Genomic DNA, 17989 nt, shown 5'->3' with positions numbered 1-17989 from the left:
GGGAGGAACGGTGCCCCTTGGCTGGTATCAGTGAATTACATAGTGCCCCAAGGGCTGGATAAAAACAAAACAAAGGACTACATCCAGACTACAGTTTGGAGACCTCTGTTTTAAAGGATTGAGCTGCAATGTTTCCTGGAAATTGTGGGCGCTGTCCTGAAAGACTCACAGAAGCCGCATTACCAGTAAATCTAACATACAGTGCCTTGCGAAAGTATTCGGCCCCCTTCAACTTTTCAACCTTTTGCCACATTTCAGGCTTCAAACATAAAGATATAAAAAACATTTTTTTGTGAAGAATCACCAACAAGTGGGACACAATTGTGAAGTGGAACGAAATCTATTGGATTTTTGAAACTTTTTTAACTAATAAAAAAATGAAAAGTGGGGCGTGCAAAATTATTCGGCCCCCTTGCGTTAATACTTTGTAGAGCCACCTTATGCCGCGATTACAGCTGCAAGTCGCTTGGGGTATGTCTCTATCAGTTTTGCACATCGAGAGACTGAAATTCTTGCCCATTCTTCCTTGCAAAACAGCTCGAGCTCAGTGAGGTTGGATGGAGAGCGTTTGTGAACAGCAGTTTTCAGCCCTTTCCACAGATTCTCGATTGGATTCAGGTCTGGACTTTGACTTGGCCATTCTAACACCTGGATACGTTTATTTGTGAACCATTCCTTTGTAGATTTTGCTGTATGTTTGGGATCATTGTCTTGTTGGAAGATAAATCTCTGTCCCAGTTTCAGGTCTTTTGCAGACTCCAACAGGTTTTCATCCAGAATGGTCCTGTATTTGGCTGCATCCATCTTCCCCTCAATTTTAACCATCTTCCCTGTCCCTGCTGAAGAAAAGCAGGCCCAAACCATGATGCTGCCACCACCATGTTTGACAGTGGGGATGGTGTGTTGAGGGTGATGAGCTGTGTTGCTTTTACGCCAAACATATCGTTTTGCATTGTGGGCAAAAAGTTCGATTTTGGTTTCATCTGACCAGAGCACCTTCTTCCACATGTTTGGTGCGTCTCCCAGGTGGCTTGTGGCAAACTTTAGACGAGACTTTTTATGGATATCTTTGAGAAATGGCTTTCTTCTTGCCACTCATCCACAAAGGCCAGATTTGTGCAGTGTACAACTGATTGTTGTCCTATGGACAGACTTTCCCACCTCAGCTGTAATTCTCTGCAGTTCATCCAGAGTAATCATGGGCCTCTTGGCTGCATCTCTGATCAGTCTTCTCCTTGTCTGAGCTGAAAGTTTAGAGGGACGGCCAGGTCTTGGTAGATTTGCAGTGGTCTGATACTCCTTCCATTTCAAAATGATCGCTTGCACAGTGCTCCTTGGAATGTTTAAAGCTTGGGAAATCTTTTTGTATCCAAATCCGGCTTTAAACTTCTCCACAACAGTATTACGGACCTGCCTGGTGTGTTCCTTGGTCTTCATGATGCTCTCTGCGCTTTCAACAGAACCCTGAGACTATCACAGAGCAGGTGCATTTATACAGAGACTTGATTAGACACAGGTGGATTCTATTTATCACCATCAGTCATTTAGGACAACATTGGATCATTCAGAGATCCTCGCTGAACTTCTGGAGTGAGTTTGCTGCACTGAAAGTAAAGGGGCCGAATAATTTTACACGCACCACTTTTCAGTTTTTTATTTGCTAAAAAAGTTTAAATTATCCAATAGATTTCGTTCCACTTCACAATTGTGTCCCACTTGTTGGTGATTCTTCACAAAAAAGTACCAGTTACTTACCGGTAACTGTCTTTCTGGGAAATCTTCCAGGACGGCACACCTGAGAGATGAGAGGCTCCTCCCTACAGGAAACACAATCAATCGACAGCTGTTTTAAGTCCCCACCCTTCCCCTTGATCCTCAGTTTGTAGAGAAGTAACTCCTGAACCAGGTTCACAAGGGAAATCATTCCTCATAGGTACTCACCTTCTAGTGTTCTAGAATTTTCCCTCCTCCAACGGGCGGGAAGTAGGCCTGCCGTCCTGGAAGATTTCCCAGAAAGACAGTTACCGGTAAGTAACTGGTACTTTTCTCAAGTCATCTTCCAGGACGGCACACCTGAGAGGATAAACAAGTACCTCAGGCCTACCTTAGGGTGGGGCCACTGCAAAACCCTCTTGGCGAACCTTGGCTCTGCAGTGAGCTTTACCTCCACTCCATACGCTCATATGCTTGATGAAGGCATGTTAGCTGGATCATGCGGCTGATCTGCAGGTCTGCTCCACAGATTTTCCTGCCTTTTCCGCTTCAGATGCAGTATCTAGGTGAAATGGGCTCTTAAAAATGGAATCAGAAAACATGTTAAACTTGTAGGTTAGCAATGTTGCCTATCTCACACATCTAACAACCATGGCCTATTATGCCTGTAGGTGCTACTTAGAACCACTAAAAAGATAAATAAGAGACCTGTGTAAGACAAGGACACTACATTAATCAATAAGAGGGCCTGTCTTAACACTATCCTGTTGAGGGAAATAAAACTGCTTCCCTTTTATCTTTATGTCAGCAAAAGACTAAAGGGAAGCCTACTTAAGGGAAATAGATTAACAGAAGCTTGAACCCTGGGTTTAAGGCATGCCCAATCTATGTCCTTACTTACGCCTGAGAGCCTTCTTCAGGAGAATTAAAGTCCCTAGCAGGAGTAGACTACCCATATTGCTATGTCTAGTTTTGCTAAAAGGGCAAAATGAAGGCCATGCACCAAGCCGAAACCTATTCGATCGGGTATACATCTTTATACTTCATCCTCAGGCCCTAATACTCCTCTGAACAGAACTCTCCAAGTTCTTACTAAACAGGGCGATTCATTATCCCCTTCCTCCAGTGTCCCATAACCCTACAGGGCTTCAACCCTAGGAAATGGTTCTGGCATCCCTGAATGCAAGTGGTCAAGGTTTTCTGACATGTGGCATCTGCAGCCCGAACTCCTGGCCCCTCCATGGAAAAGAAGGCTGAAATACAAAAGGTGATACATGCATTATTAATATCACAAATAAAATGATCATAGATTGTGGGCACGGCACAATAGATTTAGACAGAAAGGACACAAGCATAGACAACAATGTTGTGTGCCTGAGTGTGACTAGCTAAACCAATATATCAAATATGGGAAGAGACCCAAATCTGAACCTCAACGTAGACAAACAGTCCTCATAGTCTGGTTTTCTGATGTGCTGCCAAGACGTAAAAACATTAAGACTCAAGCAAACCCTAAATGCTGCGTATTTCTTTAGTGCAGCTAGCTAGGTCATAACTGATATATAAATACGGAAAGGACAGGAACCCCCTTTACTGTTGTGCTTTACCTATGTACAGCAAAACAAGGCTATAAAGACAGAAAGACCCAAAACTTCCATGTTGTGTATTTCTGACAAACCACCACAGTTATAAGATTAATATGAACACCAACTCCCGTGTTGTGCATTTCTGCTATGCCACAGGGAAAAATATGGAACACAAGACAATCCTTTCTGTCATGCACTTCTGTAGTGTAGTTCAGATAGAAACAACACTGAGAAAGGACACGAGCAACCTGCAGCATTGTGTTTTTCTGAAACAGAAAGCACCAGCAAGCTTCAATCTTGAGTATTTCTGCTGTGCAACAACATAAAAGCAGACACTGAGGAAAAAGACAGACAGCCTTTACAGCTGCAATCTTTCTGGTCTGCTGCAAAATAAAACAATAACGCCATGATGAGTATTCCTGCTGTGTAGCAAAACCTCAATCAGAAGGGACAGATAAGTTTAGGGTTCCCACACCCGTGAGACCCAACCTGCGACTTGGGACTGCAAGACGCATGAGAAGTCATATACTATGGCTTCCAATGGGTACCATTTGTGTCTGTGCGACACCAGCAGTCCCTGATTCCTGGATCCACAGACCTCAAGATTACACAGGTCGCAGGGAAAAAAAAAAAAAAACAAATAGCAATTTTCAGGTCGAACCAGTAAGGGGTCCCCAATGCTGTGACTCCCTGGAGGATTGCAGCCAACAAACCCCTGCTGTGTATCCCTAAGATGCAGAAAGGTAGATCCATGAGAAACACTGCTTAGCCTGATATACAAACGATAAGGCAGTAAATATAGGACATACAGGACACAAACATTCAATCTTTGTGTATGTCTGATGTGTAGTAATATACCAATACTGAGCAGAGAGGCCACCATCCTCAATGTGTCTCTCAGCTGAGCAGCAAAAACAAAATCAGAAAAAGACAAGCAACCTTCACTGCTGTGTCCTTTCTGATATGCAGCCAATAAGGCAGAATATGCAAGACATAAAAGGACAGACAACCTTCAATCTTGTATATGTCTGATGTGCAACAATATAACAATTCTGAATAGAGATAGCACATGCATATTGAAGCGATTTGGCCTTGCGACTCAACATGTCAAATCGCATGGCTAAAATCAGCACAACACCACTTTGTGGTGCTACACGGATTACCAAAGGCAGTATATGTACTACACCTGGCAGGGGTTCAATTTGTATTTCTACTATGTAGCCCAACAAATTCGAACCATCAATTTTCACTGCTGCCTTTCTGATAAGGCAGTAATACAGGACACAAAACCTCACAGACCTTAATGCTGTACAAATCTGATGTGCAACAATAAAACACTATGAATAGAGATAGCACATCCATATTGAAATGATTTGTCATGCGACTCAACATGTCAAATCGCATGTTTAAACTCGGCAGCCATTGCTGTTAATAGCACTGTCTGAATCAGCACAGCGCCCTGCAAATCAGGACCATCAGACTTCACTGCTGCCTTTCTGATAAGTAACCAACAAGGCAGTAAAACAGGACACAAAGCCCCACAGACAGACCTCAATCTTGTGTATGTCTGATGTGCAGCAATATAACCATTATGAGCAGAGATGTCACCAGACACAATGATGTGCATTTCTGCTGTGCAACACAAAACCAGAAAGTACAGACCACCTTCACTGTTGTATTTTTCTGATCTGTAGCCAAACAAAGCAGTACCTTTAGTATATAAAGGACAGCAAACAAGCTTCAGTGCAGTGCATTTCTGATGTACAGCAATATAGCCCTTATAAGCAGAGATGTCACAAATCTCAATGTGTATTTCTGCTGTGCCACAAAAACATCCCAGCAAGCACAAACCTTCACTACTGAGGTCTACTGGTGTGCAGCCAATGAGGAGTCATGGTCTATCCCTTTATGAAATAACCAACAGGCAATTTATTTCATAGGCATAGCCTGGGCTGTAGATACTAAACCTTCACCACCAGAGAAGGAACAGATCCTAAAATGGTTGGACACCCTACTATTAGTAGTAGTTGTTGTCCTACCTTACCTCCATAGACTGAGCAAACGCTAGCCAGCACATATCCAGGTGGTGCTGATTAGCAACTAAAGTCTCAATGAGCCCAGCCCTAGAGACCAATTTAAGACCTCTCTAGAAGAGGTGGTTACCAGTTTAGCCTGGGAGGTAAATAGCTATTTGCAGGCTTCAAACAATTAATTATGTAGCTCTTGCATAGGTTTGCACAGAAAATCCTCAATTAAAAGGATGTAGGGAGCGATCTATGGTGAATCGCCTTTAGATCTGCCACTGCGTGGATTGTAGCCCAAACCAATAAAAAATAAGTTTCTTCTTACCTCCTACACTATAATATAAACACAGTGTAAAGGTGGAGTGGGAGGTTGGAGCTTATGAAAGTTAACTATAGCAGGCAACCCCCAAAAGGAGGATCTGTGACAAGGGAACCCCTACTGTGCCACACAGTAGCTTGGTCTCTGCCCATCCTTGAATGTTAGGTCAGCTTTTAAACATTGTGAAGCAACTTCAGATTCCTAGCAGCTGGGCTAATAGGGCCGGTAACCTAGTGCACCTGCTGACCAGGGGAGCTTCTGAATCCACCAACCACTGCCCAATTAATAACTTGTTCAGTGGTATACCTGGCCTGTAAGTAACTTTGTATCTACCAGGTCCCCTCTGTACGCTATATTCATCCCTACTAAATGTACCACAACTGGGCATGTAGGGAGAGGCTGGCAACCTACTGCTGCGATAACCAGTGTCTCTGCTGTAAGAGGGAGCTGTGGCTGGTGGTTTTAGCAGTGGCGTCTGCGCTATTTGTATCCCGACCCCAGGTTCTGCACTGCACCAGTCAGTATATACACGGGGAAGGGGGAGCAATGGCCTACCTACCTCTTTCTCATCTGAAGTGGTTTAGGCACACTCGTTCCTCTGCACCACCTGTCCACCATACAGCTTCTCTGATGTAAGAGGGAGCTGCGGCTGGTGTTTTTAGCAGAAGCTTAAGGGCTATTTGAATCCAGACCCCAGGTGAGATCTCAAATGCCCAGGAACCCTCTGGCTGGAATTGGGGATTTTGCAGCTAAATTCCCACGGCAAAAGGAAAGTAAAGTACTCACCGTTGTCGTCTTCCTCTTTTTGCCACAGCCAGCGGGCTTGCTTTTCCATCCTTATGGTCCACACGCAAGGAGGATAGCCGCCAAAGTGCTCCCCCCCCCCAACTGCTGTCCCCATAGGGAAGTCAGTCTATATACATGGGGGGGGGGGGGGCAATGCCTTCCATTCCTCATTCCCATCTTCATATCTGAGGTGGTTAAGGCAGACATCCACCGTAGTAAACTGGTGCCTCCTCGCTCTAGAGAAAGGAGGATGTGGGCGCCTGCTCCTACTGACTCTCAGCCTTCCCTCCTGGGTAAGAACGCCGCTGCCATTTTCCCGAAGTTTGAAAATGACGCGGGTGCTTGTTGCCACGCCCTCTCCGGCAGCCCACGCGAGCTACCGGGGACCCAGGAGTCGGGGACAAGCCCCCTGGAAAGAACCGATGGCCAGCACCCCCGTCTGAACAGCCACCTGTACAGGTAAGGAGGGGGGAGACAGGATAATGGCCCCTGAAGTTCTGGGTACACCACTGTACCCAGGGTCCTTCAGCTCTCAGGGGGGCTCTTCCAATTTCTGCTGCCCGCCCTGAGGAAAAGATAGGGGAACCCCCCAGGAAGGACAAGAATATCCTACCAGACCCAGAGGCTTCCCAGGCTTGTGGTCCGGCTCCCAGGGGGAGACCACCAGCCCCAGGCTTCGGGTCATTTGGAAAAAAAACAAACAGTTTCGCTGTGTAGGGAGAAACACAATCAAAAACTGAGGATCAAGGGGAAGGGTGGGGACTTAAAACAGCTGTCGATTGATTGTGTTTCCTGTAGGGAGGAGCCTCTCATCTCTCAGGTGTGCCGTCCTGGAAGATGACTTGAGAAAATAAAAATGTTATATCTTTATGTTTGAAGCCTGAAATGTAGCAAAAGGTTGAAAAGTTCAAGGGGGGCGAATACTTTCGCAAGGCACTGTATTTTTTCTGTTAGCCACTCAAGCCCTGGACCATTTTGCTGGCCAAAGACCAGAGCACTTTTTGTGAATCAGCACTGCATCGCTTTAACCGACAATTGTGCGGTCGTGCAACGTGGCTCCCAAACAAAATCAATGTTCTTTTTTCCCCACAAATAGGAGCTTTCTTTTGGTGCCATTTGATCACCTCTGTGGTTTTTATTTTTTGTGCTATAAACAAAAAAAAAAAAAAAAAAAAAAGTTTTTCATTTTTTTACATTTTGCTATAATAAATATCCCCCAAAAATATATAATTGCAATAAGCGTTTATTGATTGGTTTGTGCAAAAGTTATAGCATTTACAAAATAGGGGATAGTTTTATGGCATTTTTATTCACCACTTTTTTTTTTTTTTTTACTAGTAATGTCGGCGATCAGCGACATTATGGTGGACACAATTGGACATTTTTGGGATCACTGTCATTTATACAGCAATCAGTGCTATACAAATGCACTGATTGCTGTAAATGACACTGGCAGTGACGGGGTTAACCACTAAGTGGCAGTGTAGGAGTTAAATGTGTCCTGGGGAGTGATTCTAACTGTGGGGGCGTGGCTACGTGTGACATCACTCATCTCCGGGAGCTGTGATCAGTGACACTGTCACTAGGCAGAACGGGGAGATGCTTATTTACATAAGCATCTCCTCATTCTTCCCCTCTGTGAGATGATCGCGGGTATCCCCACGGCGATCGAGTCCCCAGGATCCGCGACGCGACTCACGGATGTCCCGGCCAGTGTGCATGCAATGGCACAGCGACAAATTTAACCCTTTCATGACCAAGCTTATTTTTGGCATTTGGTGTTTACAAGTTAAAATCCATATTTTTTGCTAGAAAATTACTTGGAACCCCCAAACATTATATATTTTTTTTATCAGAGACTCTAGAGAATAAAACTGCGATTGTTGCAATATTTTATGTCACACGGTATTTGCGCAGCAGTTTTTAACTTTTTGGGAAAAGGGACACTTTCATGAATTAAAAAAAAAAAACGAAACAGTAAAAATTAGCCCAATTTTTTGCATATTGTGAAAGATAATGTTACGCCGAGTAAATAGATACCAAACATGTCACACTTTATTAGAGGTCGACCGATATGGGTTTTTCTCTGGCCGATGCCGATATTTAGAAATCATGGCGGCCGATAGCCGATATATGATGCCGATTTTTTTGGGCCGATATGTTAGGCCCGATTTTATTTTATTTCTTTATTTTTTTCCTTTTTTTTATATATTATTTTTTTTTTTTTTTATTCCACTTGATCTAACACACCTTTCCCACTGGGGCGTTTTTCAGGCGCTTTTGGGCTACAAATAGCGCCTGTAAAGTGCCTGCAAAATGGCTCCCCTGCAGTCTGTGTGAAAGACAGAGTGCTTTCACACTGAGGCGATGCGCTGGCAGGATCTTAAAAAAAAAAGTCCTGCAAGCAGCACGTTTGGAGTGGTGTATACCGCTCCTCCACCACTCCTGCCCATTGATATGAATGGGCACCACTGCCGAAGCGCATTGCACTGCGATTTGGCAGCAGTGCTTCATGGGCGCATTTAACCTCTTCCTTGGCCGCTAGCTGGGTTATATGTGCCCCACTAGCAGCCAAATAGCACCGCTAAAATTATGGTAAAGAGAAGCTAAAACTTGCGTTTTACCATCAACGCCTGCCTGCTCCAGTGTGAAAGCAGCCTTCATAAGTGATACAGAAAATTTCTTACATTTAAACATTTATTAAACAAAACAAACCTCCAATCAGTTTACTTGTATGTATGATTTAGATAAAAAAAAAAAAAAAAACCTATGTATTAAATAAAAACAGGTCAAAACTTTTGGACAAAAAAAAAAGAAAAAAAAAAAAAACGGGCTAACTTTACTGTTTTTATTTTATTTTTATTTTTTAAATAGTGTATTTTTTTCCCCCAAAAAAAATTTGAAAGACCTCTGTGCAAATGACGTGTGACATAAAATATTGCAACAACCGCTATTTTATTCCCTAGGATCTCTGCTAAAAAAATATATATAATTTTGGGGGGTCTAAGTGATTTTCTGGCAGAAAATACAGGATTTTTACTTGTAAGCAACAAGTGTCAGAAAAGATTTAGTCTTTAAATGGTTAAACTGAGAACTTCTACACACTGAGATGAGTTCATTCATTCAAGTGTAAACATTGTATCATTTTGTTCTTTTCTTGGCAGCCTGCCCAGAGAGGAGGAAAGATGTTTCTATGATGACTCAGGCAACTTACACTGACTTCTATACAGAAGTCATTTCAAAGTCCCGCTGTAGTTCTAAATCAGCTTTTTATCAGCACAATCGGCCGATGCCGATTAATTAAAAAACGGCAAAAATCGGCCGATATATCGGTCGACCTCTACACTTTATAATTGCACACACTCGTGGAATGACAACAAAGTACAGTACCTAAAAATCTCAACAGGAGACGCTTTAAAAAAAAATTACGGTTACGAGGTTAGCGATACAGAGGAGGTCTAGTGCTAGAATTATTGCTCTCGCTCCGACGATCGCGGCGATACCTCACGTGTGATTTGAACACCGTTTACATATGCAGGCGCTACTTCCGTATGCGTTTTCTTTGTTTCGCAAGCTCGCGGGGACGGCGGGCGCTTTAAAAAAATTTTTTTTTTTGAAATGAATAAATAGTTTTTTTTTAAATAAATTTGATCACTTTTATTGCTGTCACAAGGAATGTAAACATCCCTTGTGACAGTAATAGGTGGTGACAGGTACTCTTTATGGAGGGATCGGGGGTCTAAAAGACCCCCAATCCCTCCTTTACACTTCAATGTATTCAGATCGCTGAAAACGGCGATTCTGAATACTGTATATTTTTTAAAAACCGGCGCCATTGGCAGCCGAGTAAACGGGAAGTGACGTCATGACGTTGCTTCCGTGTTTACTATTAGGAGACTGGAACGAAGCCGATTATGTCTTTGTTCCAGTTCCTCCCCAGCAGCCGGAGACATCGGAGCGTGAATCGGTGCTCCCGATTGAGCGGGAGCACCGGTAACAGCGGTGGGAGGGGGGACGTCCCCTCCCGCTCCTCCGGCATAACAGCCGAGCGGCTTTTAGCCGCTTCGGTTGTTATGGCTGGATAGCCAAACGCCCGCTGTAAAAAACGGTAACGGGATAATGCCTGCAGGTGCCCGGTATACCCCCCGGAAGCCGAGTACGTACATCTGCATACGCTCGGCGGGAAGGGGTTAAAGGGACGTACAGGTACGCCCATTTGCCCAGCCGTGCCATTCTGCCGATGTACAGCTTAGGAATAAATACATCTGTCTTGTTTTTGTGTCTGGACTGTAGTGTGGAGATTTCTCCCTCACTTCCTGTCTCTGTGACAACAACAGGACAAGAATTGAGATTAGTTGTCAATGGGACACGGAGATATAGACAGTAACCTTAGACTTGATGAAGACTGCATACCCACTGAGGAGAATTCCAAATACTTCCAGTCCAGACAAGTGAGGGGGATTTTCCCCACTGGAGATACAGATTGAGAGCAAAAACCATGACAGGGATTCTCTCTCTCCCCCTCACTCGGTAAAAAAAAAAAAAATATGAAATGAAATCTCTAACCCTAACATTAAAGCGGCATTCCACCCAAAAGTGGAACTTCCTCTCGTCTCCTCCCCCCTCCGATGTCACATTTGGCACCTTTCATGGGGGAGGGGGAAAGGTGGACCCGTTTTTGACAGGAATCCCTTCCCTACTTCTGGGAGACGGGGCCGCTGCACCATCTCTCGGAAGTTCGGCCCCCCTCCTCCTTCCTCTGCCGTCAGGCCAATTAGAAAGTGCAGCGCACGTCGGTCATGTGCAGTACGGAACCGGTTGTGAAGGCAAAAGGTTTCACCAACGGGTTCCTTTACCAGCAATGGCGGCGGCTGCACCCGACACTCAATCGGAAGATCGGCTGCGGTGCCGACATCGGGGGCTGCCTGGACAGGTAAGTGTCCATATATTAAAAGTCAGCAGCTGCAGTATTTGTAGTTGCTGACTTCATTTTTCTAGGTGTGGGCGGACATGTGTTTTGCTCTCCTCTCTCCCCTCTACCCGATATGTTGGTCCTGGGTCCACTGATGGCATAGGGAGCATTCGGGCAGCAGCCCAAGCACCAGGTCAAAACTACTGATCGCCATGGCAACCTGGCACCTAGGGTTTTCCTTCTGATCTACAGAGGTGCTGATAGGAGTTTCAGGAGGTGGAGTCATAACAGGAATCGCTGCTTGTAGGCAGCAAGGTACCATGGGATATGTAGTCCTTTGAAATGGAAAGTAAACAGCAGAGGAGAAGCTGCAAAGCATGAAGGGAGCACAGGAGGCTGTGGGAAGAGATATCAGCAGACAGGCAGAACTCACAACATGAAAGGAGATTTTTCATGTAATCCCATATTGGATCAAATATAAATATTGTTTGTATTATTATTACAATCTGATGTTATAATATGGACGTGTATGCTGTGGTCAGAGAACTCCTTTAATGGATTCTTCAGAAGGATACCCCCCATACAGAATAATAATACCCCTCCCCCATACAGAATATTATTATTATTCTGTATGGGGGAGGGGTATTATTATTATTATTATTATTATTAATACCCCTCCCCCATACAGAATAATAATATCCCCCCCCCCATACAGATTATTATTAATACCCCTCCCCCATACAGAATAATAATACCAACCCCCCCATACATACATAATAACACCCCTCCCCCATACAGAATAATAATAATACCAACACCCCCACACATACATAATAACACCCCTCCCCCATACAGAATAATAATATCCCTCCCCTCCATACAGAATAATAATATCCCTCCCCTCCATACAGAATAATAATAATATCCCTCCCCCCATACAGATTATTGTTAATACCCACCCCATACAGAATAATAATAACACCCCTCTTCCGCCCGACTCACCTTCAGGAACATGTTGTTCACCTCATCCTCAGGCTCCTCCTCGGGTCCCCCCGCGTGTTGGTGTTCGGCGGTGACGGAGGAGGAGGCGGACGGTCGGGGTGCCGTGTGCACGGAGCGGGTGAGGGCGGCGGGTCCCCTCAGCAGCGGCCGGGCGGCCCGGGTGAGACGCAGCGCCCTCACACACAAGGACATCGCCATATTTTCCGCTGCCTGAGCGTACTCACGCTAGACACGGAGACAGGCCGCCTTCTCCCCACTTCTTAGCCAATCAGGAAGAGGGCAAGCTGAGAACTCAACTCACATTGGCTGCATGGATGTCCTTCCGCCCGCTCCACCAATAGGAATAATTACGTCGTTCTGAGGGGAATGCCATCTTTTCTGTGGGCAAATAGCCCTCATTATTTGTAGCTAGGATAAACGGAATCCTCTAGTCTAGTAGTTCATGTGCTGCTCCTATCATCCAATCAGGGCACACATGTTATGTCTCATAGATAATTCAAACAAGTGATTGATGGCTATGGGAAACTTTATTTCTTCTAGTCAGTTTCTATTACCAAAAATAACTTGGCATTTAGTAACCTCATACTTCATTTCATTTTCTTACCTGCAGCAGGAATATAACAAGGGAAGACTGGAGAATTGTTGTCGGGAGTGACAGTTCTCCTTTCAGTAAGGTGACCAGATTTTTAAAATGAAATCCGGGGACATTTTTTTTTTTTTTACTAGTAATGGCAGCAATCAGTGACTCGTAGCGGGGATATTGCGGTGGACAAATCGGACACTAATGCCGCATACACACCACCGGTTTTTCCCATCTAAATAAACTCCGATGGTTTTTCCGACGGAGTTCCGCTGAAACTGTCTTGTGTACACACGATCACACCAGACTAGAAAAAGGAAGTTCAATAGCCAGTAGCCAATAGCTTTCGTTGAAAGGGTTAATCCAGTGTCTAGGGTGGTCCCTTCAACCTCTCAGACCTTAGATCCAATGTATTGTATAAATTCAGAGCGCTCTGGAATCAATTCTCAAAGGACAAATAAAACCACACACACACCATGGCGTCCTTCGAGAACTAATTGTATTGAGTTATTACAAAGCGATTGATATAGTAAATTTCGCGTCACACAGAATAAGACATGCGCAGTAGACATCAAGACGATTACAGCTGGTCAAGACAAAACGCTATTGTTCTTTGTTCTAAGCTAGCTAAATTAATATGAAAAAAAGATAAGAGACAGTACATGATTTCTTTTGTAGCTAAAGCAATGCTGAGAAAATGTGTGAAAGTTATAGATAAGTGTGTGAGAACAAATGAGTTAGAAGAATCTCATGTTGAGACAGTTATCTGAGAAGTTAAAGGGGTGTTCAAACTGTACATATTGTAAAATGGAAGTTTGTGAATATTAAGATGGCTGACAGAAACAAGATGGATGCTTAACATAACCTTTCATTCGTCTTGTAACAAAAAAATTGAAAAAATACCGGCGCACTAGGAACAAGAAAATATAAAAAATATCTGTTTGCTGCAACCTAATATAGAAATATCACTATGTGAGTCAATCTAATTAATATATGCGTGTAATGGGGGTTGCGCTAATTCTATTTACTATGATGGTGTCTTATTTCCAAGGGCAAATTCCATAAAATACACTGATATCACTACCAGCTAAACCACCACTTTTACAGGTGATAAAACCAAAAAAGAAGAAAAAAATGTATACAGTGCCTTGCGAAAGTATTCGGCCCCCTTCAACTTTTCAACCTTTTGCCACATTTCAGGCTTCAAACATAAAGATATAAAATATTTATTTTTTGTGAAGAATCACCAACAAGTGGGACACAATTGTGAAGTGAAACGAAATCTATTGGATTTTTGAAACCTTAACTAATAAAAAAATGAAAAGTGGGGCGTGCAAAATTATTCGGCCCCCTTGCGTTAATACTTTGTAGAGCCACCTTTTGCTGCGATTACAGCTGCAAGTCGCTTGGGGTATGTCTCTATCAGTTTTGCACATCGAGAGACTGAAATTCTTGCCCATTATTCCTTGCAAAACAGCTCGAGCTCAGTGAGGTTGGATGGAGAGCGTTTGTGAACAGCAGTTTTCAGCTCTTTCCACAGATTCTCGATTGGATTCAGGTCTGGACTTTGACTTGGCCATTCTAACACCTGGATACGTTTATTTGTGAACCATTCCTTTGTAGATTTTGCTGTATGTTTGGGATCATTGTCTTGTTGGAAGATAAATCTCCGTCCCAGTTTCAGGTCTTTTGCAGACTCCAACAGGTTTTCATCCAGAATGGTCCTGTATTTGGCTGCATCCATCTTCCCCTCAATTTTAACCATCTTCCCTGTCCCTGCTGAAGAAAAGCAGGCCCAAACCATGATGCTGCCACCACCATGTTTGACAGTGGGGATGGTGTGTTGAGGGTGATGAGCTGTGTTGCTTTTACGCCAAACATATTGTTTTGCATTGTGGGCAAAAAGTTCGATTTTGGTTTCATCTGACCAGAGCACCTTCTTCCACATGTTTGGTGTGTCTCCCAGGTGGCTTGTGGAAAAGTTTAGACGAGACTTTTTATGGATATCTTTGAGAAATGGCTTTCTTCTTGCCGCTCTTCCATAAAGGCCAGATTTGTGCAGTGTACGACTGATTGTTGTCCTATGGACAGACTCTCCCACCTCAGCTGTAGTTCTCTGCAGTTCATCCAGAGTGATCATGGGCCTCTTGGCTGCATCTCTGATCAGTCTTCTCCTTGTCTGAGCTGAAAGTTTAGAGGGACGGCCAGGTCTTGGTAGATTTGCAGTGGTCTGATACTCCTTCCATTTCAAAATGATCGCTTGCACAGTGCTCCTTGGGATGTTTAAAGCTTGGGAAATCTTTTTGTATCCAAATCCGGCTTTAAACTTCTCCACAACAGTATTACAGACCTGCCTGGTGTGTTCCTTGGTCTTCATGATGCTCTCTGCGCTTTTTATCACCATCAGTCATTTAGGACAACATTGGATCATTCAGAGATCCTCGCTGAATAAAATTTTATATCTTTATGTTTGAAGCCTGAAATGTGGCAAAAGGTTGAAAAGTTCAAGGGGGCTGAATACTTTTGCAAGGCACTATATAAATATGTATGTGGTGACACCACTGCAGCTTGTGTCTGTTAGCCAGACACCTAACTCCTGCACCGGTGTCACCAAACACAACCTATCTTACTCAGACTACAAACAACTAAAGTGCTCCAACCCTAATAGTTATATAACAAATTATATGCAAAACCTGTGAAAAAAAACATCCACAATAAATAATTTCAACAGTGTGAAAAATGTGTGAAAAAACTGCTTGCTGCTTACTCTATAACACAAACAGTATATGCCACAATAGGCTCCAATGTACCATCAATGTTACAAGTGCTTAAATATCTCCTGTAAGAAAAATTACAAGTGCTTAACGAGGAAGTAAACCCTGATGTGTTTACTTCCTCTTTCATTCCCTGCAAAGGTAAAGCATAATGGACTACTATGCATCGCATAGTAGTCCATTATGTGTCATTTACCTGACACAGGAGCCAGCGAAGTCACCGCTGTCCCCTGTAGTCCGGCGCATCCATCTTCTCGGTGGGTCTCACTGACGTCATTCTCGCACATGCGCATGGGAGCCGCCACTCGCGGCATATCACCGTTGACTGCGGCACAGTCTCTTCAGTGCTTAAGGTTTTCTTGATAATGCTTCTATTTCCACCCAAAGTGTCAACCAGGGACAAAGACCAAGTGCTTCACCACCACTGGAAAGATTGGCCACTCACCAGACCTAGTCTGTGTTATCGCCTTTGGTTCATTTGGTTACAGGTGGCTCACCTGAAGACGCAATTACCAATTTGCGAAACGCGTAGCGGCTGTCTGAATCCCACGAGTTGGAAGAGAGATTCGTGCATCCATGGAACACCACTGAAGGCTGTGAACGGAGGGTGAGGTAGAATTGTTTCCCACATCCACGTACATTGCGGGACAAGCTTAGTGCCAGCTGGGGCACTGGTCCATGTGAGTGCACATCTGATTGATTTTAAATGTTATTTTCAATAAATTTGCATTTACTTGCTACACTATGATGGTCCTTTGCATGTCTTTTTGAGCCATATCAGTACAAGAAGTTTTTACTTTCCTTGGGGAGAAATCATTGATGTGACCAGTGAAGGAATGGTTATCCTTAAATGAACCAAAGGCGATAACACAGACTAGGTCTGGTGAGTGGCCAATCTTTCTGGTGGTGGTGAAGCACTTGGTCTTTGTCCCTGGTTGACACTTTGGGTGGAAATAGAAGCATTATCAAGAAAACCTTAAGCACTGAAGAGACTGTTTAGATTTATGTAGTATATGCACGCAGCACTTTTTCCTACAGGAGATATTTAAAGCGGAGGTCCACCCTAAAGTGGAGCTCCCGCTCATTGGAACCCTCCCTTTCTCCGGCGCCACAATTGGCACCTTTCAGGGGGGAGGGGGTGCAGGTACCTGTACAGTACAGGTATCTGCACCCACTTCCGGCGTAGATTCTGCAGAAGCTACGCCCCTTTCCGCAGAATCTACGCCCCTTTCCGAAGGTCCCCCGCTGCCTGCTGGGAAACACACGGATCCCAGAGACAGCGGGGACCATACTTATTGTGCAGCGCGACTCGCGCATGCGCAGTAGGGAACCGGGAAATGAAGCCACAAGGCTCCACTTCCTGATTCCCATACTCAAGATGGCAGCGGCAGCACCCGAGAGACGATCGAGAGATCGGCTTCGGGTGCCGACATCGCGGGCGCGCTGGGCGGGTAAGTGTCATTATTTTAAAAGTCAGCAGCTGCAGTATTTGTAGCTGCTGGCTTTAAAAAAAAAAAAAACGGCGGACTCCCGCATTAAGCACTTGTAATTTTTCTTACAGGAGATATTTAAGCACTTGTAACATTGATGGTACATTGGAGCCTATTGTGGCATATACTGTTTGTGTTATAGAGTAAGCAGCAAGCAGTTTTTTCACACATTTTTCACACTGTTGAAATTATTTATTGTGGATGTTTTTTTTCACAGGTTTTGCATATAATTTTTAATATAACTATTGGGGTTGGAGCACTTTAGTTGTTTGTAGTCTGAGTAAGATAGGTTGTGTTTAGTGACACCGGTGCAGGGATTAGGGGTCTGGCTAACAGACACAAACTGCAGTGGTGCCACCACATACATATTTATATACAGCTTTTGTCTTGTACTTGCTTCAGAGCATGCGTCGTTTTTGGTCTGTCGGAACAGACGAGCGGTTTTCCCGATAGGAATTGGTTCCATCGGAAATATTTAAAACATATTCTATTTCTAGATCCGTCAGAATTTTTTGAAAAAAAAAAAAGTCAGATGAAGCATACAAACAATCAGAATATCCGATGAAAAGATTCCGTCTGACTTTTTCTGTCTGACATTCTGCTTGTGTGTACGTGGCATTAGTGACACTTTGTGGGAACCAGTGACACTAATACAGTGATCAGTGCTAAAAATATGTACTGTCACTGTACCAATGACACTGGCTTGGTAGGGGATAACATCTAGGGCAATCAATGGGTTAAATGTGTGCCTAACAAGTGTTTTCTCACTGTGGGGGAGGCGATTTTACTAAGGGAAGACATAG

General features: G+C 43.9%; 1 protein-coding gene across 1 annotated transcript in view; it reads right to left on the bottom strand.

Moving 5' to 3' along the window:
- Positions 1–12587, bottom strand: part of NDUFB11 (NADH:ubiquinone oxidoreductase subunit B11) — a 38151-nt gene extending 25564 nt beyond the window's left edge. The window contains exon 1 of the mRNA XM_077476424.1: positions 12343–12587. Coding sequence (XP_077332550.1) covers positions 12343–12540 — 198 coding nt within the window. The 5' untranslated portion in view covers positions 12541–12587. The remainder of the gene's footprint in view (positions 1–12342) is intronic.
- Between the last annotated feature and the right edge of the window lie 5402 nt (positions 12588–17989).

This window comes from Lithobates pipiens, unplaced genomic scaffold, assembly GCF_037356315.1.
Source record: "Lithobates pipiens isolate NorthernLeopardFrog02 unplaced genomic scaffold, aLitPip1_a1.2 Scaffold_1, whole genome shotgun sequence".
NCBI lineage: Eukaryota > Metazoa > Chordata > Amphibia > Anura > Ranidae > Lithobates > Lithobates pipiens.
Note: the sequence above shows the minus strand (reverse complement) of the source record. Positions and strands in the feature narration are given on the sequence as shown.